This window comes from Anas platyrhynchos, chromosome 11 (genome assembly GCF_047663525.1).
Source record: "Anas platyrhynchos isolate ZD024472 breed Pekin duck chromosome 11, IASCAAS_PekinDuck_T2T, whole genome shotgun sequence".
NCBI classification, from domain to species: domain Eukaryota; kingdom Metazoa; phylum Chordata; class Aves; order Anseriformes; family Anatidae; genus Anas; species Anas platyrhynchos.
This window is the reverse complement of record NC_092597.1, coordinates 22,433,774-22,458,885: the sequence shown is the minus strand read 5'-3', so window position 1 is coordinate 22,458,885 and position 25,112 is coordinate 22,433,774. Positions and strand designations below refer to the sequence as shown.

The following is a 25,112-nucleotide window of genomic DNA, read 5'->3' as shown; positions in this document are numbered from 1 at the left end:
CAGGAAGTTCCTGCGCTTTTAGCTGGAAATTACTGTTCCTACTCTGGCATTTGCTGCCATTCAGCAGAAGCACGGTGATTTGATGTGTGAATGCTCCTATTCCACTGCAGTGGCGGAACAGTAAAAAAAAAAAAAAAACACAACATTGCTTAGGCCAGTTCTGCTTTGCCTTACAGAAAAATCACAGGCAGTGATAGTTGCACCTGGGGGTGTCCTCTCTTAAAACACTCTAACTCAAAGCTTTGCAAGTAGCTGTCTTTTTTTAAGATAAAACCTCTTAATTCCAAGTGCTCTATTTGCCTATACAGTTGCTATTCCACTAGGCTAAATCCTGCCACATGAGTTACAACAGAAAACCAAGGGGTCCCCTGGTTTTCAGACCCCTGAAAGAATTTGAAGGCAGGTGGAGCTGGACAGCTTCTGTATTAGGATGTGTTGTTCTGTTTCCTTACATCCAAAAACAGCTAACAAGTACACGGAGAGCACAGGTTACACTGCAAGGCTTGGCTCAAAGGGAAGAGCTGGGTACATATTGAAAAATCCCACCCTGTGACACATCAGAGAGCCAGATATGGGGTGACAAATTGGGAATATGGCAAAGAGGGAATATCCCGGATTGTCCAAAGAAAGATCAACTTTTCAAGCCAGCTTTCATTGATGCAAATTGTCAACCACTGTGTTGCAATAAAGAGGGGAAATAACTAACTATGAAGTGCTGACTGGTAAAGGGGGAATCATCTAAAGTGCTTCATGTTGCAAGAGTTCATGAAAATGGTTTTGAAATGTTCTGCTGCATTTACCTTACCGAGGCCAGTTCTGCCAGCTGGCAGGTGCTTGTGGCACTGCATCGTCCCGGGGATGTTTGGGGTGTGCTAGAACATCCCGTCTGTGTCTCAGCACCCAGAGCAGGATTGTAGTGCCACCTTGCCACCTTCCTTTTTTTTAATTTAAAAAAATCATCCAAGGATCCTTGTAAGCTGTGTTCAGTGAATGTTTCATTCATTAAGGTTGTAATATACATCAGAGAGGCAATTTTTCTTCCTTCCTAGGGTGACCCCACTGCTCTGTTGTAGTTCCCTTGTATCTGAGAGCTATATTCTGTTGCCCCATGTCACAGCTCCTGGTTCCTTTATGAATTGCTCTTTCTTGATCATTCTTCTGTGGTTATTCTTACCTGTTTGTTTGGTTTGTTTTTTAATAGTCTGTATAAAGGCTGTGATTTTTTTTTTAATTTTTTTTTTTTTTTTGCATCTTGGGCTTGATATTTATTTTTTGTGAGGCATCTAATGCACTTTTGCTTTGATCCTACAGTGAGACCACCCCAAACGAAATCACCCAGCCTGCAGTCCCTATTGTACTAAAGCTCAGAGGTTTTGATTTTCCCATTTTTTGCCAAGACTCTTCTGGGCCAGGTCCAAGGGGTGAATTCGGGCACCGCCCAGCTTCTCCAGAAATTTGGTTCCAGCTCCTATCTTTGCATCCTCTTCCCTCAGCCTAATTAAAACCTGCTGTAACAAATGCTGTGAAGCCAGCTGCAGCGCTTTGGCAGGTAACAAACGCGGGGCAGTGAAACCTCCAGCTAATCCATCCGTGCTATGAAGTCATAAGAATCTTGTTAATTTTTAAAAAGCCCTTGATGCCCACTAATCCAAATCAATTTTCATTTCTTTCATAAAGTCGTGCTTCCATTTAGGCTTCAGCTAAGAATTACAGCTAATTTGTTCGATTTTATAACAGTATAATTGAAAAAGTGATTTTAATGTCCTGGCAACCATATTCCCTTTCTTTGGTTGTTAATGAAAGAATCCATTAAAGTTAAATGATTTGGGCACGGATTCAAGTTGAATCGCCTGAATATTCTAGGGGAGTGTTTCTGACCATCTGCTGCTCTGTCATTGGCGTTTGTTGTAAATGGGACCGCGAGAAGGACTTCGCAGGTCTTGTTCGAGCCATTAAGCGTAAAATATCATTTTAATTTTCTGATCTCAGTGTAAATAGTGGAAATACTCGGGAGAGTTGGTGCTGTTCTGGTCTGCGCTCGTAAATATCTCTTGAGCTGTGCTTCCACGTGCTTTTCAGGGCTCTCACGGCTGTTTTGATCGCACCGCATCCTTTGGCAGCACGGTGCAAGTCCCTTTTAATGACAGGCGAGGCAACGGGAAGCGGAGCCCGAGAAGGGGGAAGTGCACGTGGTGGAGGAGCGTTTCCCCGCTGCCTGCAGTCGTGCCCCTTGTTTCTGGCTGGCTGCAAATGGAGCTGTGCGTCCTGGTGCAGGGTTGGTGAGTGTGGACAGAGACAACCAAGAAATTACACCGGCTGTTGTCATCATCGTCCTCCTTCACAGGCTTTATACACCCAAGGAAGGGCAGATTCAAAGGGCCTGTGTCCTCTTTTCCCTGTAGCACACCCTTCCTTGTGTCCTTGCCTCTGAGCTTTCTTGCACTCCGTGGTGATGCTCACTATGCCCACCCTACTGGGAAGCAAATTGGGCACTGAACTGCACCCCCCTGGGGACCATGCTGGTGCTCGCCGGGTTTGTGCTCATGCCTCGGAGTTGGGAGAGTCTTTGGGAGCAGACGGTGTCCTGCATTGGAAATTACAAAGCATGGCTCAAGTTCTGGAGGTCTTCAAAAGCAGAAGAGGCCAGGATGTTCCTTCACACTGCAGTGGGGCTGCGTGGGGCGTTAGTTGGACCAGATGATCTTGAAATTCTTTCATAATCATGAATTCTTTCAAAATTCTTTCAAAATCATACAATCCTTAATGATTGTATGATTTTGCCTATATCAGCCTGAGGTGCAGAGGCTGAAGCATCGTTGGTTGAGAGGATACAGGTTTATTTGGTGCTAGCTTCAGCCCTGCAGTGGGGATGTTGTTCCATTCCTCTGTGCCTTGATTTGTTTTTTTCCCAGGGTTTGAAATTGGATGTGCTGCTTATTTTTTTCCTCTGTAGGGTAATGAAGAATTGACAGATGAGATACTCGCTGTTGGAGCTGAATATTATTCCATTTATTGTGTTCTTATTTATTTATTTTCTGAGTCATAAAGTCACTAACTGAGAGGAAACCAGCCACAAAATGTACTTGGAGTTTTAATTATAGCCCATAGGTGGAGGATCTTTGTGTATTTTGTCTGATAATATTAGTTTCTAGTTAAGTGACTATTCTCAAGAGGCATAACAGTGAAGATTGTATCGTATTGCATGTTTTTAGCTTTCTCAGGCGTTGAAAGATGAAAGTATATCCTAAAAATACGCTAAACTTAAATAGTTCAAGTACAAAAATAGATAACATTGTACCAGGAGATCGGTTCAGAGTCTCCTGTGATGTTTGCAGATCAAACGTGGCGATGATGCATGAAATAAAAACAGGAACTTCTGCATCTCACAGAACCCAAATGACTGGATTTCCTCTCTAACATCGGCGAGAAAATGCCAAAAGTAGTTATGTGTTTAAATGTTGCCCACGAAATCATGCAAATCTGAGCCAGTCATTTTAGCTTGATGGAGCCCTTTAAAATGGCAAATATCAGGCTTATTCAGCTCGGCAGCAAAATTACAGTTACCTCGGCAAATGGGCCTTAGACTGTTAACACCAGCAGCTAGCAAAAATAGCATTTAATAACTTTCATTACAGTTAGTGTTTCTAGGGCTTTGGGGCTTTGCTCTTTCAAATAATTTACATAATTTGCAGGTACAAGCTGCTGTGCCAGACTGTCCATCTGATTCTCTCTCTGATCAGAGCATATTAATGCACTTGTTTGATGGTCTGTTACCAATAATTACCTTGGATTGCATTAGGAGCATTTCCAACGTTGCAGCTGGTCTGTATTTTTCGGTAAGTGTATTTCAGGGCCCAATTACAGGACTCTGATGCGTTATTGTTCCAGTGTGTTTGTTCAAGCTTGTAATGTTAATCTGCCTCCACACTGTACATTTATGAAGGCGAAGCCGAGGCCCTGTCCTGAGCTCCCCGTGCATCCCACGCTTGCAGCAGCTTCGGCAGAGCTGCTCTCAGCTGTTCCCTCTTGGCTTTTCAAGAGGAGCAGGGTGACAGCTCGGAGAAGGAGGGTTCTGCAGAGATGTTTGCACGCCGGGTGCTTGGCGTGGAGCAGGTGGGGAAGGGGCAGAAGCAGCTCAGCCCTCCCTGGTTTGGGCAAGGTGGGATTGTGAAGTGGTTTTCAGGGGTTTTAGCCTTTGACTTTGGCACTTCAGTAACTTCTTCAGTGCAAGGAAGGCTGCTGCTGATGGTACTGGGGCTGCTCCCCCTGTGCTGCTCCCAGCAGTGGGGACAGGACCTGAAGAAGGCTTGGCTTAACAAGTCTAGATTTTAGCCTCCTCTTGCCTTCAGCTGCTGTTTCTAAAGCTTTTCTGGGGTCAGAGAGGAGGAAATAACAAGGACTTAACCTTCACGAAAGAGTCAAGCGCTTCAGCATTATGATTGCCATTGACAATTCAACGCAATGAATAAATTATTACTGCTATCGATTTGTTTCATCTTTCTGGACCATTTGTTTGCAGGAGATGCATTAGAATAACACACACCTCGACGAAACTGAGCTCTGCTGAGGGCTGGTTTTGCGTTTATCCCTATCTGGTAGTTGTCATCTGTGGATAAGGGGCTTTGGCAAACCTGATGATTGCACTGAAGCATGAGAGCACTTCTTCCTTCGTAGAAATCAGCTCTAGCCTTTGATGGGCCACTTTTGAGTCAGCAAGGTGACATCCACCGTGGGTTGGTGGCTCTGGTCCTGGGCAGCTGCAGCTGGCTTCAGCATTAGGGGCATCAGAAATGTCCTTAAAACCACTGGGATGGAAACCTTTGCTGCTGCTTTATTTCCTTGATGCCTGGCGCGTGGTATTTATACTCAGAGCTACTCGTTTACCCGGGGCTTTGGCAGCTTTTGCTTTTTATCTAAGTGAATCTAGTCATTAACCTATTTACCTTAATCACAGCTTTAGATGATAATATCAAGCTTTGCGGATGTGGTGTGTGAGCAGTGATGTGGCGTTGTGTTTGGTTTAGATAACGCCTTTTTTTCGTGCCATCCTTTCTGCTCCTGTTTCTAACTGGGGGTTTGAACAGAACAAAGACGAGGGCCTCTTGCCCAGCGTGGTTCTTTAGGCAGAGCTGCATTTAGAGCCTGCTACAACAAATCGATAAGTTGTGATTAATTTAACTTTTAAATGGAAGGGCTTTGTATACATGTGAAAATATAATAATGGACCGCTATGATGGCTTCGGATCGATGTCCCGAAGCCACAAAGCCTCGTAAAGAATTGTGAGAGGCAAAGATCCTTATAATTAAGTGAAGCAGGGCTGTAGGAAGAGGGTATCTTTGTCGGCAGCATGCTCCCTCCACTGGGTTTGTTGCAGTAACCGGGCTGCTTTCACCTCTCCAGGGGACCCCACAGCTCACCTGCTCGGATGGATGCAGTTAGTAGGGCTCGGGTGTGTTTGCTCCCAGGTAGCACTTCACTCAGAAGACTGTCTGGACCCCGACCCTCTAAAAACTTCAGAGCAAGGTGCTGTGACCATCCTACAAATGTCTAAAATGCAGTTCCAGAGCTGTCATCCCTCTGCAGCCATCAAAACCAGCTGAGTTGGTGGGACCAGCCAGCTGCTGGGCATCTCCACGGGACCGTGCTCACCCTACAGCACTCACCCTGGGTTCCTACATGTTTAGGGACACGAGAGGCCCTGCAGCAGCTCCGTGCAGGGTGTGCAGGGCACGGCACCATACCGAACCCCTTGAGCAGGGGCAGCCAGCGTGGTGCAAGAGCGCTGCAGGCACCCGGCTGCTCCTTTCAAGGCTGGGCTCTGCTGGGTGACAGGGATGATCTGAGAGTCCCTGGCTGCCGGCTGGATAAATATCCCCGCAGCAGTGGGAGGTGGTGCATTATTAAATAAACCACCAGGCCCTGCTACGTGCAGGAACAGGGTAAGGCCTGTCCCCCGCTGGCAAGGGCTGCTCAGCGCTGGGATCGCTCAGCTGCGCGTGGTTACTGAGTGCTAATAAAATGAGCTTTCCAGCAGCCCTGAAGGTACTTTTAGGAGCCTCCTGTTCCAGAGAGGCTGAGCACAGGCTGAAGGTGTTGCTTTCTTATTTGCAGCTCGCTCGTGTTGCCTTACGAGCTGGAAAGCTCCAGTAACATCTGGTGGTGGTGCTGGGGAGAGAACGTGAAGATCTTGACCCCTCTGTCTCAGGTCTTGTTACAGCTGGGTGGAAGAATGTTTCCTGGGGGGGGAAAAAAAAAAAAAAAGATAGAAAACCTTGGTATTTACTGGTCTTTGAGATGCTGATGGAGATCATGGAAGCTGAATTTTTGTGAACTGGAGCCTCTGACCCCACAGCTCCCTGGGCCCTGCTGTTGGTGCTGCCGGTGCTGAGTGCTCAGGGTGCAGCCTTAGTCTGAGATCTCCGTCCAGATTTCTTTCTGGGTTGCTCCTTGGCAAGTGCAGTTGCCCTAAAACAGACTGAGACCAAGCTATTGACTTCTAATTGTCAGTGCATAAGGCTCCCGAGAAGAAAGAGGGCTTTGTGTTGCTTTCATGGGGACACGCTGAAGTATAGCTGCTCTCTGACTTAGACAATGGGAACTTAAAGATTTTCTACGGCTCTCAGAGCATCTGAAGAGCATCAGCAGAAGGTGACATTGCGGCAGAATAATAGCACAGTAGTCGGCTTGTTGATAGGAAAACCCTTTTGGAAGCAATAACTCCGGTTTTCCTTTGGTGCTGTTCACTCCCACTTAAATGAGATTAATTGTGCTGTTGAGTTCCCCGAGCTCAGCATCCAAAATAAATACATAAATTAAGACAGGCGACGGCGCCGAGGCTTTAACTGCGCCTTGACTCCCTGCCACCACCCGCGGGGTGCGGAGGGGAGGGAGCAGCCCTCCTCCTTCTCCCCCTTAGCGCCCCGCATCCCGCAGAACACACACGACGAGCAGCCCTCTGCCCCGTCCCAGCCTCTTTCCTCGCTCCTCCTGGGAAGGTTTTCCTTGGCCAGAGCCCTGCAAGGTGCACGAGGCTCTACCAAAGCTCCAGATGTGCTGGGGATAGGAAAGGGGCTGGCCGGGCTCCAGGCTGCGGGACCTGCAGCGCCGCCGCGGCTCCCCAGGAAAACCTCCGGCTGCCAAGAGCTCCAAGTGATGTCAGCCCTGGAAGTGTGTCAGGTTCGAAACCCTTGGACTTTGCTCCCTGTGAAGTATTAATCTCCCAAGGCCTGCGCTGTAACGGGTCCTGTCTGGCTCGGCGCAGCTTTGTTTGCTTTGGGTTGGAAGCGTTAAAGGTTTTTTTTGGGGGGGGGAGGCGCTGGAGGCTGTCCGTGGGCTGGATCCTGGCCTCGAGCTGATCCTGGGGCCCCGCTCAGCCCTGTCTTGAAGCTAAGGTCTTAAACCTTGTCAGGGCTGCCCCGTGTGTCTGTCGGAAGGGTCTGGGGTGGGTGGTGGAGAGCCCAAAGTGCCTTGGGACCTCAGGTCTCGCAGGGTCCCCTCTGGTCCTGTGGCTGTGGGGCTCTCAGGGCAAGCAGGGCAGCAATTTTGGGGTCTCTGCTGCAGGGTGGTGGGTGTCCCCAAGCCATAATGTCAAGCACCCTGTTGTAGTAGTATTTTGGTCACGGTGCTTTTACTGAGTCAGCTGATGGAACAAATCCCTCCTGATGCCAGCCATGCGAGATGCTCTATGAAGAGGCACAGACGCACCGATGGCTCACACAGAAGGGCCTCCCCTTTTCTTTATGCCAGCGTGGTTTTGTTTTCCAAATAATGACCAAAACACACCTCCTCCTCCTCCAAACACAGCCTCGCGTTGCACAGCACCCTTTTATTTGCTCGTGCTGCCCCGCAGAGCTCAAGGATGCGTTTACTGCCGATAGCCTTAATTTCCCCACAAGCATCTCAACTTGTCTGCGTCCTTCCTCCTCGGTTTAGGTGCTGAAATCCCAGGGAAGGGAAATAACCGTATGTACAAGGAGACAAGTGGTTTTCCCTGCCGGCCTCAGCCACCGAGAGCGAGCTCCCACCTGATTTATGGGCTCGGAGCAGCGCGATTCTTGATGGGAAAACATTGCTCTGAGGGTCTTGCCTCTGACCGAGTAATTACACGTCAGGAATCTGTCAAACCTCGCTGTGCTGCGAGCTCGTGCTTCACCTGGTTATTTATAGCCCCGTAAGCGTGGAAAGCAGAGAATTGATTCTTTTTCCCCTTCGCTCGATGCCTCCGTCTGGTGCGAAGGGAAGGAGGTCGCAGCAGTGGGCGCTGGCGCTGCGTTGGGATGCTTTGGGAGGGGAGGTGTGGGCTGGAGGTGTCTGCTTTGGGGTTGCTGCAGAGGGCAGGGGACGCTTCTGTGCCACGAAGATTTCACATCCTGCATTCATCCAAAAGGCCCCGTTTCTTTTTTTGCCACTCAACAGGAGGCTTTTCCATTTATTTGGCTGGGCCTGGACAGCGGAGGTGGATGGAGCGGTAATGGGAGCAGAGGAAGTGATGGAAGTAGATGTGGGAAAAGAACATTTTTCTCTTGGGCTGTTCTATTTATTTATTTATTATCGCATAAAGTATCCTAGGTATTAGCAACAGGGGAGAGAATAAAATACCCCTGTGGAGCTGGGGCCACAGAGTATCCAAGCAAAGACCCTCCACTTCGGGGCACGTTGATGTTTCAGTACACTTGTGGTTCCACCACAACTGTGTGCGTGCATATATGTGCTCTCTGTACCCATATGTGCACAAATATTTATTTGCACATATATTTACAGTCTCGAAGCCACTACTGTCTGCTTGGTTACAGCTCAGCAATTTGCTGGGCTTCGTGGGGCTCAGTATGAGCTGTGCTGGTTACCTGAGAGTGCTCTGCTCTTCTCTCCTTGCAAATCCCCTCTCTGCTTTTGGCTCCTTTCTCTCCACTCCCCATTTTGCCTTCCAAAGAGTTATTGTGAGATGTTCTCAGCTGTGTTAGGTAATTTCTGGGTACTGGTGGGCTGGCACATCTGTGATACAAAAGCCTGCTTTGAACATCCGTGCAGTGTCACCCTCCCTAGGGGAATGCTCTACGAGGTTTTGCAGCCCTCGATTTAGAGATCCATGAGTCGAAAGCTTCCAGATCTGCCGGGCTTTGGCACTTGAAGCTGCATCCAGGAGGAGCCGAAGGCAGCAGCAAGCTCTGCAGCTCCATGGCATGGGTCTGTAGCCGAACAACCTCAACCGGTAAGTGGGAAGGCTTCTGGCTCAGAAGCCCAGCTCCCTGCTGCTGACATCCCTTGGAGGAGCCGTGTCTGCTGGACGAGGGAGGTGGCTTTTCTGGGTGGTTTTCCCTGCATTTGTTACTGCTGCGGTACATATCAGGCTGAAGGGGAGCAGGAGGCTGCGCGTGGCTGGGTGTTGGAGCAGGGTCGTTCCCAGTTCTGTCACCGGGAGATGAAGAATGGAAGTTGGAAACAGTCGGCAGCTTCTGTAAGCACTTAACATTCCTGATTTCATTTGTCTTTGATCTCGCTTGGAGTAGTTTTACTCCCTTCTGATCCTTTCCCTTGAAAGGGCTTTTATCTCATTGTCAGGCTCGCTAATTTAGTGCGGTGTTTTGAACCAGACCTCCTCCTACATTGTCAGAGCCTGGAAGGTATTTTTTTGCTTCATCAGGGAGAGCTGCTGCCATTCTGTGAACATTGTAGGGCCGCAGGCTTTTTGCAGTGCCGCTCCAACTGTGTGTGCAAAGGGCCTGCCCCCCAAAATTGCAGTATTTCATGGGGGATCCTTTGCCGGTTCTTTCTCCTCCCTTGATCTAGCAGAGCGAGGCCTGAACCAGCCCATCAGGATGGCATGGGTGAGCCCTGCAATCTGGCACTGAGTTTTGCCCCTTTTTTCTTTAAGTGCCCCTTTTTTTCTTTAACATACCAACTAGAAGCCTGGACCCGGCCAGGTTTTGCCTTAGAGGAAAAGAGCTGGGCGATATTTAGGGATATAGAACCCTCAGCGTGTATTTTTAAAAAAACCCAAGCGTTTCTTCTGCCGCGATGCTGTTTTTACTTCGCCGCGAGCAGGCTGATATTTAAAAGACTGAAGTTTGAGAGGCTGATAATTGCTTCCTACCGACCTGTGCTGGCGTAGGAAGCTGCGGCGCAGAGCTCGGCTCTATTCCTGGCTCCCTGAGCCAGCCAGCTGCCCCATCTCGCTGCACCTTCTGCAGAGGAGGAGTAATTTCAGCAAAATACCATTTTAATTGCGGTCTGAGGGAAACAGAAAATAGGACAGAGACTCGGGCTGTGTTGCTGAGTGATGAGGAGGAGGGCCTGGCACGGAGCACGAGCCCGTGGAGGGTCTGGAGGGGTGAGGACAGCCGCTGGGTGCCCGGTGGCACACGGGGTGCCCATGTTTTGGGAAGCTCTGCGAGGAAGAAGGTGAGGGGAGGCCCCTCCAGCATCGGTGCCCGTGGTGCTGGGGCTGCCCATGGGTGTCCCTGGCAGAGGGGTTTAAAGGAGGAGGCAAGGGGCCGTGCACTTGTTGGGAACTTGCTCCCTGCTTCGTTTTTCCTGATTCATGCAGCTTTTTGCAGCGGCTGTTCTGGATGGAAGGCTCCCAGTGGCAGTGTCTTCCCAGAGCACCCCTTCAGCTTTGTCCCCACTTCTTCTGGCCTCCTGTGGAGTCAGTGAGTGAGTTTTGTAGCTTGCTGTGATCCTCAAAGGCCTCCACAAGCACGGTGTGGCTGGGGGCTGCCTTTTGGTGGGTTGCTACCAGCAATCAGGGCAGGTCTGGCGTGTACCTGTCCCTATCAGCTTGGGTGGGCACCAAACGAGCCCCCGAGCATGGGCAGGGCGAGCTCCTTCCCTCGGGGGCACCTGTAGTCCCCGACACACGCCTCGAAATTATTCCATCTCCCCGCACGTGTAATTCTGCGTGTCATTGCCCCTAATTGCCTGCTTAACACACGCGCCTTTAAAACGCGGCCCTTTTATCAGCAGTAGGTAGTAGCAGGTTTAATAGGGTGTTTGAATTCCTATAAAATTAATCTGTAGCCTTCTGCGATAGGAGATGGGCAGGGAGCCATGTGGTTCATATCCAGTGTTGATAAACTTGTTATAGAGGCAGGAAACATTTCTGATTGGAGCGGTGACAAAATAATTTGGAGCGGAGCCATAAAAAGAGTGGATGGCGATGGTTTGAGCACGGCAGAGATTGAAATTGCTGGTGTGTGGAAGCAGCGCTGCCAGCTAACATTGACTTAGTGTCTCTGGAGAACTCTAACGGCAAATGCATTTTATTAATGGCAATATTCTTTTAGGAAACGCCGAGCCTTGTTTCGGAGGTGGAGCTCTCCTGCGGGGACGTGGCTTTGGAAATGGGCCAGCCCCGAGCCCTGCTGAGCTCCGCGGGCTGCAGCAGGAGGGGTGCCCGAGGGCAGCGGGGAAAATGCATCCGGGGCATTTGTTCTGGGTATGGGGCACGTTGTGAATCATTCTTTTGTCAGCTTTCCTTTGAAATGAAAATCCCACTAGGTGAACTGGGAGATGCTGTTCTGGGTTCCCAGCTCTTTCTGCCAGTTCCCCCTGAGGATGTTTTGACCCATCCTGCCTCTCCTCGGACCCAGTTTGCTGTTGGCACGGGGTTCCCAAGCTGGGCTCGAGCACCCTGGCTTGTGCTAGCCACCTCCTGGGGGCTCATCAGCCTTCGAGGAGGTTGAGATCTGCAGCACGTGGGAGAGCCCTCGCTTGTCCCGGGCAGCTCTGGCAGGTGAAGGAGAGGTTGGGGCTCTTGCAGCATCTTGGGTGTCTGCTGCTGCTGCTGCCCTGCCACCTTCCTCCAGGTGTTCCTCTCCGTGTGAACCCAGCGTGGAAAAAAGCAAGCATGGAGAGAAGAGGCGCCTGCTAGGCACGAGGGGGAGCAGCAGAGGTGGTGCTGGCTGTGCTTGCAGCCCGAGAGATGTGTGATGGAGAAACCCCCAAGGAACCAGTGTCTGTTTTTCTTTGCAGGGAGGCTGCTGGAAGGGGATTCCCTGGAGCTGAGCTGTAGTGCTGGTCCCGCAAAGGTGATACTGGAGCCGAACCAAGCCGTGGTTTTGGACTGCAACCTGGCCCCCGTTGAGCAGGTGATCAATGTCACGTGGAAGAAGAATGGCTTTCCGTTAGTGGAGCAGGAACATCTGCGTGTGCTCCCGAATGGATCACTCTTCATCTCGTCCCAGGCGGTGGCAAAGGACAGCAAATATCCCGAGAGGGCAGGCGCTGAGGGTAATTACTCCTGCGTGTCTCACAGCTCCCTAGGGGCTGTCACCAGTCAAACGGCTGCTGTCAGATTTTCAAGTAAGTGTGTTTCATGTTTGTCTGCTTTTCCTCTGGTCTTTGTACAGACCGTTACCACCCAGAGAGCTGAAGATAATGTCTATGAAGTGAAATTGTACTAATGATGCGTGGGTGGGATTTGGGATAGCACCCAAATTAGCTGTGATGTGCCTCTCTTGACCCTCTGTTAACATCCTGTGCAACTCTCCCAGGTAAGTGCCATCAGCTGTGAATTAAAAACAGGACTCTCCTCGCTCTCCAAAAGCCAGCACTTGTTTTTGCAGGGAAATCAACACTTCAGAGCCTTGAGTCAGCACTGTCTGCATGGGAAGGTGGCTCTGAGAGCTCTGGCAGCCGCAGCCAAGGCCGTGGCGGACTTATTTCCCCCTGACGTAGATGAGGAGCACTGCCTTGAGTCAGAGCATCATCTCTGTTATCAGAATTGATCACTGAGAGATGGGCAAGTGGAAGTGGATGGCTGCGTGAGGGCAGAAGGCACTGGAAACAGGCCAGACTGTACACAGGGGGTCCAAGTTCCCCTTTGTCCCTGCTCTCGGTCGCTAGCTTAGATAATAACAGCCTGCTAGGGGCGTCTGCTGCCCTCCCTGTTTAGTGTTCCTTGGTGCTGGGCCCAGTGCAAATGGGAAGCTGATGAAATACGCGGTCTGTGGTGGCAGGGTGGTCTGGTCTCCAAAGGGCTTGGAAAAACTCATCCTGTGAGGAGCTGAGAGCTCAACTGGGGAGCTGCAGGGAGGAGGTCGTAGCCCAGAGCAGAGGGGATGGCAGTGCTGGGAAAGGGCTCTAGGTCTTAGGTGCTGGATTTGGCCGTACACATCGGCCTGTCCGTCTGCAGGTTGCTCTTGGTCTCCTCTGGGCTCCTGGTGAGCAGGCAGCACAACTTGGGAAGGGGCACAGAGGGGATTTGGGGACTTGGATGGCGTGCCCAGGGCTGAGCCCAGCAGCTGGTGCTCTGGGAAGCAGGTGAGTGTGGTAGGTGCCAGAGGGTTTGCTCAGATGTTGCTGCAGGAAGAATTTACTGAATTCAAGGGGAAGAGCTCGACAGTGAAGGGCAGTGCTCAACAAAGCTGGGACAGGCGTCTCTGTGTGTCAGAGAACGTGTCTCCTCTTGGAGCTAAGGCTTTGTTTTGAGGTGAATCTCCCTCTCTAATGGAAGAGATGAAAGAGAGGGCTCTTCAGGCTGGGCTTCAGTTCAGACTCAGAACAACACTCCAAGATCTGAACTGCCAAATCTTTGTGCAGCGTTGAAGAATAAAATTCCTTTCTGTGCAGAAATGGCTACTGGAGCTATTTTAAGTACACGAGTGTCAATAAATGATTCCTTGACCTCCCAAACAAGAGAGGTTGGAAGATAATGCAAGCACAGAAACACTTCCCTCTAGTCCAGCCGCCTGTGTAAATGCTGCTGGATGTGGCTGCACGGGGCAGGCCTGAAATATGTTTCCAGGCTAGGAAAATTGGGGCTGAGGTGCTGCTGAACGTGTTCAGGGCTGTTGTAGGTGAACGCCAAGAGAGGATGTCCAAACACCCATGTTACATCGTGATGTGTTTAACATTTGGGTACCCCAGGCAGGGGGTGCAGGTCTGGCCAAGCACGTGTGGCCTCTGTGAGCATGGCTGTAGGAAGCAGGAGTCCTGACAGCAGCCGAAGGCTTTGCCAGGGCCGAGGATCTCTCAAAAACAGGAGGCAGACTGGAATCGCCTTTCCCTTCCCCTGCGTTTTTCCAGAGGAGCCAGAAACGAGGAATTTCAGGTCTCTCAGAAACGAGGAATTTCAGGTGAGCTCTCTGCAGCTTGTCTCTCTTTGTGTGTACTCATCTTACTGCCATCTGCACAGGAAGGTGCTGCTCCTGTGGCAAACACATGCACCTGATGTACAATATTCATTCCCAGAGGGAGAGCAGCGAGGGAACTGATTAATGAAATGCATCTCGGGCTGTGTTTTTTCGGGGTTGGGCAGAAGCTCTTGCCGCATTAGCATTCAGCTGGTGCAAACGAGGATCCTGAAGGCTTTTTTTTCCCTGCTGGCTGAATGCAGCAGTCTGCCCAAAGTTGTTTACGTGTGGATGGAGTTCTTCTTTGTGCTGACTGCCCTGGGCACTGCTGACCAGCACGAGGCAGAAGAAGCAAACCCGAGCAGCAGGAAGGCTTCGTTAGCCTCAGCCCCTGCTCCTGACCCGGGCAGGAGATCCTGAGCTGGGCTCTGCTCTGCTCAGCGCTGCAAAGACAAGTAAGAACATTTGGTATTCATAATATCGAGTCATCTCCCGTGACTCTTCGTGCTTTGAGTCGTTTCTTTGTTCGTTCAGTCCTTGCCCCGTGTAGGCAGAGTACCAGGAGGAAGCTCTGGGCTGGCCCAGCGCCTGCTGCAGTGGGTGTGCAGGCAGTCCAGGGGGACTGGGACACATCCTGCAGGGCTTCCCCGCAGGCAGGAGCCCTGTGGAGGTGGGGATGAGCTCCTCTCCTCTTGCCTGCCTGTGCCGTGCCTGGTCCTTACCAACGTTGTTCAGCAGTGTGTGCAGGAGCTAAGTGAAATGAGTGGCCTTTGTCAGGGCTTCTTCTACTCTGCTGGACACGGTGGAGTCAGCTTTGCCCTCCCGATAGCCCCAAAAGCGAGGGCAGCTCTGGCATTTCCCCAGGTGCTGGCTCTCCAGCTCGGCGTCAGGCCGAGGTGAGTGGGGAGGCTCGGAGAGGCAGATCGGAGCAGACAGACAGCGTCCCCGGAGAGCTGGATTGACAGGGGCTGCCCAGGTGACAGCGGAGTGCCAAGAGGGATCACCAAGTTGTGGGTTGCTGGAGGTGGTTACAGGAACGGAGTGAAACAGGGGCAAAAACCCCATGGCTCTTTTGTCTGACAGCAGCTGCCAGAATGCATAAGCCTCCTGTTACGCACGCAGACAGGAAAACCACGCTCAGCCCATGCTTGAGCAGTCAAGGTGGCCTCAAAGGCAGCCCTGCTGCTGTTGGAGTTGCCAAGAAGACGTTCACGCGTGTGCCAGGGGTGCAGCCTGTCACCTGGAGCACACAAGACAGCGTTGGGCCAGGGCTTGGATTGCTGGGGACGGCCACAGCCGGAGGAGGAGGTCTGGAGAGCGCAGCCCTTGTGGGACAGGTGACAGCGGTGACTGGTGGCTTTGCCACGCACGGTGGTGACCCGGTGTCTTGGCCACGTCAGAGCCTTCCAGGGAAACCTAGAAACACTGCGATGACCTCCATCCTTTCCCTTCCAGCGTGACCCACGTGTCAGCTCGTGTTGTGCTGGATAAACGTGCAGCACAACAGCGCCCTGCGGCTCGCCGCTCCTCGTCCCCACATACTGAGACCCGTGTCACCGACCACAGCTCGTGGTGGTGGCAGGAGGAGGGACTGAGGGGTCTTGCTGGGCTCATACCTGCTCTGTGTGCAGCCGGGGCGGCTGAGGAGTGAGGTTTGCAGGCTTTCCCCCCACGTGGAAACACCAGGGGCGTTGTTGTAGTGCTGGGAAGGTGTAGCTTTCTACCTGCTAATAACTACATTGGCGAAGATTTGTTAAAGCTGTTAATTTAGCTTAAACATTTTGTGCGAGGGAGGTTCTGGAAAATTACAGTAATTGTAGCTGTCAGATGAAGACGTCTGCTGTGCCTGCAGGGAACGGGCCCGCACCGCGCGGCGCTGGCAGCAGCTGACGGCGAGGTTTGGGGTTGCTGCAGCTGGCGGAGCAGCCCCAGCAGCAAGGAGTGCACGTGGACGCTGGTGCTCCTCTCCCCGAGGAGAGCTGCTCTCTGTGACGCACTGCGTCTGAGAGAACGGGATTTGGGCTTATCGTAAGGATTTCTTTTATGGGTTTGATGCTGTTTTGTGGATTAGGTGCGGAGCTGAGTGGAGACCTGTGCGCGGAGCCAGGTCTCAGTGGGGGTCTCTGCCTGCTTGCCACCACTCTGGCCAGAAAACTTCCAGCAGAGAACTGCACGAGCTCTGGAACATCCATCGGTGTGACTTTTGGATGCTGTTTGATGTAGATGGGGAGCTGGCAAATGTATAGAGGCAGGATTGAGCCCCACAAAGCTGGGCAGCACTGGTCCCGTGCCCCTCCAGCCCTGCAGCCTGAGCTCTGGCTCTGCCTCCTCCACCCTGTGGGGCCGTGGCAAATCACCCCCAGGGCTTCCTGCACATTTCCCTGCTGCCTCCCCATCCCATTTAGCCCTGAATGTGGTGTCAGTGTGGGCTGCAGTTGCCCCCACCTTAGAAACACCGAGCGATAATAAGGAAAGGCACGCGGGGAGCGAGCACGTGGAGGCTCGGGGGGCACAGCGCTGTGGGAGAGAGCAGCAGGCTCGTTTCAGAAGGCCGAATTCCTCGCATAGGCAGCATTTTCTGCCCGGGGTGTAGTGTTGCTGGCTGGCAGCTTTTCCAAGCTCGGGGCCTCCTGTGCGGATCAGCCCGGGGGGAGAGGGGGAGGGCACTGGGCTTCCCGTGCTGCCGGCACCCCGGGCTGGGAGCCTTGGCACCGCGGCTCCAGCTGGGTTTAAGGTGCCAGCAGCAGGGGGAGCGGAGCAGAGCATGGTGCTGTGGCACAGTGCTGAGGGCGAGCTCTCCTGGTGCTCTTCACACCTGCAGCCAGAGATTTTTACTAAGCACAGACCCTCCCCAGTACCCCTGGGGCCTTGGAGCGAGCTCGCAGCCCAGCCCTGAGCCTGTGCCAGGCATCTCCTGCCACCTCTGTTCCACCCGGGCACCCCTTCTGTGCACAAAAGACCCCAGAAGAAGAAACTCCTGTTCCCTGTCCCCTCCTTCATCCATCAGTGCGTGGCCTTCGCAGCCGGGCTCGTTCAGCTCCTTCCAGAGCTCCCAGAGCCTTTTTTTCCCAGCCTGGCCTCAGCAATCCCCACGGGCCCTACCCTGATGCTATCAGGGCACAGCAGCAGAGCTGCCCAGTCCCCAACTCCACCAGCAGAGCCTCCAGGCAGGGTTTCCTCGGCCTTGCTGGGGCTGAAGGAGCCGCGCTGCTCCTGGCCGCTGCGCTCCCTAATCAGGGTCACCCTTTAGTCACGCTCCTCCACACCCTAACGAGCAATCCGTCACGGGTGCATTTCTTGGCTCTGGGCTTTTGAAGAGCCGGGCTGGAGCCCAGCACAGCAGGCGTGTGGGGCTGGCGGGAGGCGTGGGGCAGGGACTGGTTCTCAGCAGCGAATTTCAGGCTCCGGCAGGTGATGGGGAGGAGAAGGTGGCAGCTTTGGGACAGCTTTGTGCCCTGGGGAACCCCAGGGACGCAGGAAACACTGCTGCCTTTTGTACCCCTTTGTACTTCGTGGAAAAATAGGTGGAGGTAAGTCTGGCTTGGCGGCCATCCTGCATCTCCTAGCACACTGCATACAGGAGATGAAAAAAAGAGTAAGGAGCTGTCTGCTGTAGGTGATGGAGCCTTTTCGCTGCTGCTGGTGGCATTGCTGCTCACGCACACCATGGGCTGCATAAGCTGGAAACTTGGGACTCCATCCTATCCGCTTGGATTGTGCCTTTTAATGAAACAAGTGACCTGACTTGGAGCAGAGGGAACAGATATCAATAGATTTAATCTGTTTAGGGATGTTCCTGCCTCCCCTCGTGACATTTCCAGGCATGTTGACCCTTCAGAGACTGCCAAAGTTCTCTTTTTTACACTCGTAGGGTGAAAAGAGTGCAATGGGCAGAGCATTATGGACACCAGGAGGAGGTGGTTTGAGTGGTGCCAACCTGAAAGTGCTCTTGCATTTGATGGATTTTCTTTTAAACTTTTGGGTCCAGCAAAATACACTAGCGTGAGCTTAAAAGCTCATGCAGTTCTTGGAAATCATGCCGTGTTAAAGTGCTCTGCAGAGTGTATTTGAAAACACTGAAGCCGTTTGCCCGAGCTGGGGCCTTACGCTGATTTATTTTTCAGACTTTTCCAGGAAAAGGCTTTTCGTTGCCATTCGTAGTGAATTGTAAAACTACACTTGGCAGACAGCTGGTGGGAGAATTCAGCCTGCAACTGTTGCAGAGAGCAGTGAGTTGCTTTAAGCATGTGATAACTGTTTAAGTTAAAGAAAAACACTAATGACACTTGAGAATACGCTGGGGTTAAAATGGGGCGCGTAAAAGCATTTGATTTTCGACGTGGTCCATTCTTCCTCAGGCTAACACTGCGATGAACTCCGTGTGTATCTGAATGCAAAGAGAACAGAAATGAATGGGTTCTGTAAGATGTGAAGTCATGGTCCTGTTGGGAAGAGGCAGGGGGACAAGCACATGCTTGTGGGGGACCAGGAGGTCACCCAGGGTCCTTATAAGCCCGGCGCTGTGCTCGACCCAGCGATGGAGCCTGTCTTCTGGCTGAGACTTGCTGTGTTTGTTGTGCCACGGTCAGGACTCCTGGTGCTCGTGTTACAGCAGTGCTGGAGGATTTGTGCTGCTGGGTGGCGTTAACAGCAAAGGCGGCTCAGCAGAGACTTCGCCAGCAGACCTGGCGCTTGCTTTGAGTAAGAATTTAAGCTTCTGCTCCAGCCGAGGTGCCCGCATGCGTATCCAAAACTGCGTGTGGCTGAGGTGCCGTGGGGTTATGCTATTGATGGGTCGGATGCTGATGGCCAAAGGGGTATGGCCTCCACTCTGCTGATAGCAGCAGGGTTTTGCATAGACAGGGATGAACCTTGGAGAGCAATGGAGTGGTCTGGCCTGTGTGAAATCCGTCCTCCTCCTGTTAGGAAGGTGGCTGTTTGCATCACCACGTGCTCCGGCCATGAGATGCTGCCACATCTCATCTGTTTGAGTGGGGTGAGGTTCATTTCTGCTCAGCAAAGCTGTTCCTGCCCTTACGATCTCAGCCTTGTCTCCAGCGTTGTCAACCCGGGGCAGTTTTGTTGAAGTTGACATCTGGCTTTGGTCTTCCTCTTGCCTTGTTTTGATTTGGGCTGTGGGGGTGCCACAAGGCAAGGGGAAACTCTTGCCTCTCAGGGCATTTCCCCCTCTTTTTTCTCATTCTGGGTGTTGTTCCCTGGTGGAGAAACTGAACAGACAAGGAAGTGATTTAGAAAAGCAAGTGGCCAAACCAGCTGATGGCCTGTCTCTTCTCTCATGCTATTGCCTTCAAGGAGAAAATGAGGCAAGAAGGAAATTTGCACATGGAAGCATTTCAGTTGCTGTCCTTAGGACTGCTGAGGGCTTGCAGGACACAGGAAAAGGAGAGATTATATTTCAGGCTTTTTCACGGATAAAAGCTTTCCTCTTAAATTGTGCGTCATCACAGGTTTGCGTTTCTCAGCAGGATCTCGAGCCACTAACCTTCCCTCCTTTCTTCTTTTCCCAGCCTTATCCCGCTTTTTCCAACAGCCGGAGTCGCAGACAGTGGAAGAAAATGGCATGGCTCGCTTCGAGTGCCGGATCGAAGGGCTGCCCTCCCCTGTCATCACCTGGGAGAAGGATCATGTAGCCGTTCCACAGGAACCTAGGTGATGCACCAATTGTTTTCCTGGGTTAGCTCGGAAAAATAAATCTGAAACGTGACTGCTTAGGATGTGAAAACCCTTCATAAAAGGTAGAATGAGGAGAAAAATGATAGACCAGGTTTGAACCTGAAAAATTAAGTGTTGTAAGAGCAGGTGTTGGAGGGATTCATGCTTATAGGTTGATAAAACAACAAAATTAAATAAGTTGTTCCCCAAATATCATCCAACCAACCAAAAAAAAAGCACCACCAACAAAACACCAACCAAACCGTGCCCTTTTTTGTTACTGGTCTCTTGTTCTGGAACCTTTGCCGTGATGGACCAAGCGCTCAGTCTATAAAATTGGCTGATTGGGTAGAAGCTGGCTAATGAGCAAAGTAATTAAACGAGGCCTGAGCTGCAGTTTTCCCTATCAGCCACTTACTCCTAATCTGGAGTGCTGAAGGGAGACAGAAGAGTGTGCCAAAGGGCAGACAGCAGCATAAACCTAAGTGGAGAAACTTGACATCGGGCCAGTTGATACCGCACGGATCCTGCACTCTGGGAAGGCCCCGGCATTTGGCACATCCTCTCGTGCAAATTTAAGTGGGGTAGAAGTTTTTTGGGGCTCCTGGCTTGAGGAATATTTCCCCATCTGACTGTGGGGTGTACCTGACAGAACTGTGATGCGGTTTTTCTTTCGATTTGGTTGTGGTCTTAGAGCCAGTTGTTTTTTTTTTTTTTTTTTACTGTTGTCCCACACGGATCTGTGTTGGGGTTAATGACTCTTCTAGAGCTCTGTGTATGCTCGGTAACCTGGGTGGCCTTGCCATTTATTTTATTCCTATGTATGGAGGTGATCTAGTGACAGTTCCTGAATTTTGCTTGTTTTCTGGGGAAGGAAAAGATAAGAGTCCCTGCAGCATGATACCTTCTATTAAGGAAAGTCAGCTACAGGCAAAGAGAATAAACCATTAGCTGGGTTTTAGCTGGTCTGTGGACATCATCCCTGCAAGGGATCAGTGACTGCATTGCCCTTTAGTTCCTAAAATCTCATTTGCTGTCCTGGAGAAGGAGCTGTTTCCCTCCCAGGAAAGCCAGTCCAAGAGGCAGGAGGAGAGGGGGTAAGGTTTAGGAATAATTTTTCTACGAAAACAGCTTCTGTAAGAATAATGGCTCGTATCCTTGAGTATGAAGTGTGGTATGGAGAGGTTCATAGGAAGCTGTTGCTTTGTAATGAGACAAAAATTAATTAATTAAAAAAAGGTAATAAAAAAAAAAAAGGGTTGGCAGAAGGAAGCGTGCTGTAGATTGGGCAATGGCTTTTTAATGAGACAGCTGGATGGATGGTGTGAAGGTACTTGCTTGGAGATTGCTTTCAACACGAGCAGCCTGAAAATTGTTTTCCTGGTAAAAAACAGACCGTAATCTCTGGCTGCAGATCTCGCTTTTAAAATCGTGTTTTAGCTTATATCCTTTTTCAGAAGGATTTGCGTTTTTTGCTGTTGTCTGGTTGTTGTTGTTGCTGTTGTTGGATTTAATGTAACCGGCTTTCGAAGGAATGAAGTGAATTCCAGGAATCGCTGGCTGCCACCCAGCCCTCTCAGCCCTGCCCCATCGCGCCTGAGGACCAACCTCTGATCGCTGTGCGCTCCCTCCTGTGCACACGGCTGATGAGCCTGGGAAAAAGCCCTCATTTGGTTAGGTAGGCATCAGGATGATGGCTTCGTATCCCAAAACAGCACCCTCAGATGTATGCCCAAATGCTACAGATACAGCCTTTCAGACAGTGCTACGATATTGGTGTGTGTGAAGAGGGATAGAGCGATCACAGCAAACTGGAAAAAAAACATAATTTTTGTTCTTTTTTTTTGTTGTTTTTTTCCTGTGTTGACCTTGCCTTTGGGCACTCTCTTCAGCCTTTGCCTTTGGGTGCAGGTTCTAGCACGGTGCCATCTCAAAGGTGTTGAAGGCTGAGCTTAAAAAGCACTTAAACAACCCAAAAGGTATGGACGTGTTTATGGGTATTTTCAAAATACCTTTCCCACCCTGCTGACGTTCAGGGCAGAATCCAACTTCCATATGGGAGTAAGACACAGAATTCTTCTGCAATTCTGTCTCTGAAGCACTTAAAGAAAAAAAAGTCTTAAATCTGCAGCAGCTGCTGAGAAGTGGCTTGCAGGATCTCTCCAGACTGCAGTTGTTTTGGGGTGTGTGCTGCGTCTTTTGGCATAGGCTCTTCTCTATTTTACATACTGGCCGTGGTTCACACGAGGCTCCAAATTGCTGATTATTTCCTCTAGAGCCCAGATGAGCACTTGCTAAGAGCTGGAGGTCTTCGGAGGTCTTCACATAACCACATACCTTAGACCACACGGTCTGCAGTCACAGCATCTTCTGTCGACGTTGGGGCTAAGTGAGGGTTTTATCTTCATGGAGGGTTAACTTCTGCCGTGTGTCAGCAGTGCCTTGATGTGCTTGGGTGCACCCACACGGCTCTGCAGCAGCGAGCAAAAGCAGACTTGGAGCCTGCAGCAAAGCAGCAGATCCCTCGCTTGTCCTGGGGTGCCTTAGCCTGTACTGTGTTAGCCTGCGAGAAAGGATGTGGCAGCAGTTTCTTGGGGAGAAGGTAAGAAAGGGAATGGTGCTGTTCACGCTGGAATATTCTCTGCTATACACACGGTATGGACGTGGTCCTGAGCAGCCTGGTGCAGCTGACCCTGCTCCAAGAGGGGAGAAGACTTCAGATTTTCAGAGGTCGCTCCCAGCCCTGGTGATTCTGTGATGGAGAATTGGAGGCTCTCTCTTGTGGCTGGAAGATGCTTTGCCTACTGCTTGGAATATCTTGATATTAATTACGGACTCAAACAGCAGATGCACGACAAAAATAAATACTGTCACAGTGGGAAGCTTTCCCTCCGCAGTGCTGACAAGATGCAAATATTTGTCTTCGTTCTCCCGTGTCCTGATGAGGCATCCTGGTAAGGGCTTTCAGGATACCATCTCCTTTGAAGTCTCTGGAGAGGGATCCTGAGCAAAATGTGTCTCTGTAGGCAGCGAGAGCAGGGCTTTGGGGATGTGGAGCAGCGGCCCTTGATTATGTAGGAAGCTTCACCAAGACTGCGTCCTTGAATGAGGCTGTAGGATCGTGCACACAGTGACAGCGTGGTCACAGGAGGAGCTCTGTGAGCTCTTCTGCTTCTGCATCTGCTGCCCAGAGAGCAAGAAGCAATGAGCTCAGATCGCAGCAGCTGAGGTCTGGGCTAGGCTTGCAGCTGGGATATTTATCTGGAGCAAGCTGCTTGGGGTGGGGTGGGGATTTCCATTGCTGGAGGTTTGGGACCACGAAATGAGTGTTTGCAGGAATGGATGTGCTGTTGGTGCCCATGGCTTGGACATGGGGTGGCTCATTTCTTATTGTCCCCCTGGTTCTGTGACCCTTGCTCCTGGATGCAGCTGTCTCAGCACCTGGAGAACCACAGTTATTAATGTCAGGGTTACTTTCAGGGATCTTCATGGATGGAAGGGCTGGCATCCGTGGTTATAACTTGTCTTTGTGCTGTTCCTGTGGAAGCTGCTATCCCTCCCCTTAGCAATTGCCTTTGAATGTGTCCTTTTCATAATGAAGACTGATAACCTAGAGCTGCCTGTCAAAGCTCGGCAGCTCTGTTTATAGAGGCTTGCAATTAAAAATGGATCTCATATATAATTAAAAAGGATCACGTAGGCTTTGCGCCTTGCATTCAAGAATAAAGAGGCTGCCATCTAGGAATCCAGGCAGAAAATGGAGATGCTGACAGCCAGCTCCTACTTTTATGCTAATTGCTAATCATCTGCTTTGTTCGCTATAATGCAGCAAGGATTGTGTTCGTGTTGGGAGCCGTGTAGCCATTTCACTCCGTGGAAGTGTTCCCCAGTAGCGCCCCACGGGCAAACGGGGGGGATGCTGAATGCCTGGGTGTGAGTTTGCCAGCTCGTGAAAAGCCAGAAATTCTTGGAAGAACAAAAGCAATCGGCACAGCCCAGGGATGGTGCAGTTTCAGGCAGCTGCTCGGTACAGGAGCGGTGTCCTGGCTGCTTTGAGCTGTGAAGGGGCATCTGATGTCCACTCATGGAGATGAGGAGCAGCAGGAAAAGGATGCTGTGCAGAATTCCTTGTGATGCTTTTCACTCTGGCTACCAAACCTTTGTGAAGAGCAAGTGCTGAGGCTGATCAGAGCAGACTGTGCGTGTGAAGGCACTTGGACAGTGGGGGATGTCTGGAAAGCTGTGCGTACCTAATTGTTTGCTGCTGTCCTGTTGGTTTGTATCAGCAAAGCCCTGTTAGCCTGGTGTCCTCGAAGCTGATTCCGTGTTGTAGAGGCTCGAGTGCCATGGATGGGTCTGTACCTGGTTGGCTCGAAGGTTTCTCAGTCCCACTGTGCTGTGGTTACCAGGTCCTAAAAGCGATTTGTCTGTAGGAGAAAAGGCAGGAGAAGAGGGCTTTGAGTGATGACGGATAGCTCAGGCAAGGCATAGCCTATCTCACGCGTTTCCTTTTGTTCTCTCAGGTTTATAACTCTTCCAAACGGTGTCCTCCAAATCGTGGACGTGCAGGAGAGCGATGCTGGGGCTTACCACTGCGTGGCGAGCAACGCTGCCCGCAAGCGCTACAGCAACGACGCGGTGCTCAGAGTGCTGAAAGGTAAGGGGCAGAGCCTGCTGGCCTGGGCCACGCAGCTGCTGTGTGATGGAGAGCTGAGCTGACACGTCGGTGAGAATCTCTCCTGCCCCCTGCATGGGGCAGCGTTTGGCCAAAACTTGCAGAGAAGGCGATTTAACAAGGATTTTCTCTTTGCTGTGTTGGGATGAGCAGTGTTGGGGAGGTTTTGCCACCTGGGGGTTGCAGCTGGCTGCTGTGGCCAGCCCCAGGACCAGGCAGCCAACAGTAATAAAGGGTTTGTTTCTCTCTGCGCCCAGGGATTTTCTTATACAGGTGGATTTTAACAGCAGTTATGTGCTAGGGCTGTTAGAAAGGGTCGGGCACCCTGCCTGCGCCTTGGGGAGGTGCAGTGGTGGTGTGATCTAAGCTCCAGGGGCCTCGGATGGCAAGGCAAGCAGTGGCACGGACAGAGGAAGATGCTTGCCAAGCTAATGAGAAGCAGAGGACGGAGTAATTAGCAGGGCTGTGTCTACCCCAGCGTCCAGAGGAGCTTCAGCACACAGACACCCGCCCAGCACGCAGTGTCTGCCTCGCTGGCTCTCCGCCGAGCTGGGGGGCAGGCTCCAGAGATCCTCCTGCTATTTGAGAGCACTCTCAGCTGGGCTTTCTGCTGGTGACGCAGATGGAGCAGGGCTTTGCATGCGAGCTGTCCTTCGCCTCCCGATCCGGGCCTCAGCCTCGGAGTGCATTTTTC

At 51.3% G+C, this 25,112-nt stretch overlaps 1 protein-coding gene across 5 annotated transcripts in view; it reads left to right on the top strand.

Moving 5' to 3' along the window:
- IGDCC4 (immunoglobulin superfamily DCC subclass member 4) overlaps positions 1–25,112 on the top strand; it is an 84,461-nt gene that overhangs the window by 17,716 nt on the left and 41,633 nt on the right. For 2 of the 5 annotated variants that reach the window (XM_072043200.1, XM_072043201.1), the window contains exons 2-4: positions 11,969–12,298; positions 19,599–19,740; positions 24,267–24,400. In XM_072043200.1, coding sequence (XP_071899301.1) covers positions 11,969–12,298; positions 19,599–19,740; positions 24,267–24,400 — 606 coding nt within the window. Of the gene's footprint in view, positions 1–11,968; positions 12,299–12,358; positions 12,490–17,408; positions 17,601–19,598; positions 19,741–24,266; positions 24,401–25,112 lie in introns of those variants that run through there. The other 3 variants (XM_072043202.1, XM_072043204.1, XM_072043203.1) reach the window with 3 other exon arrangements.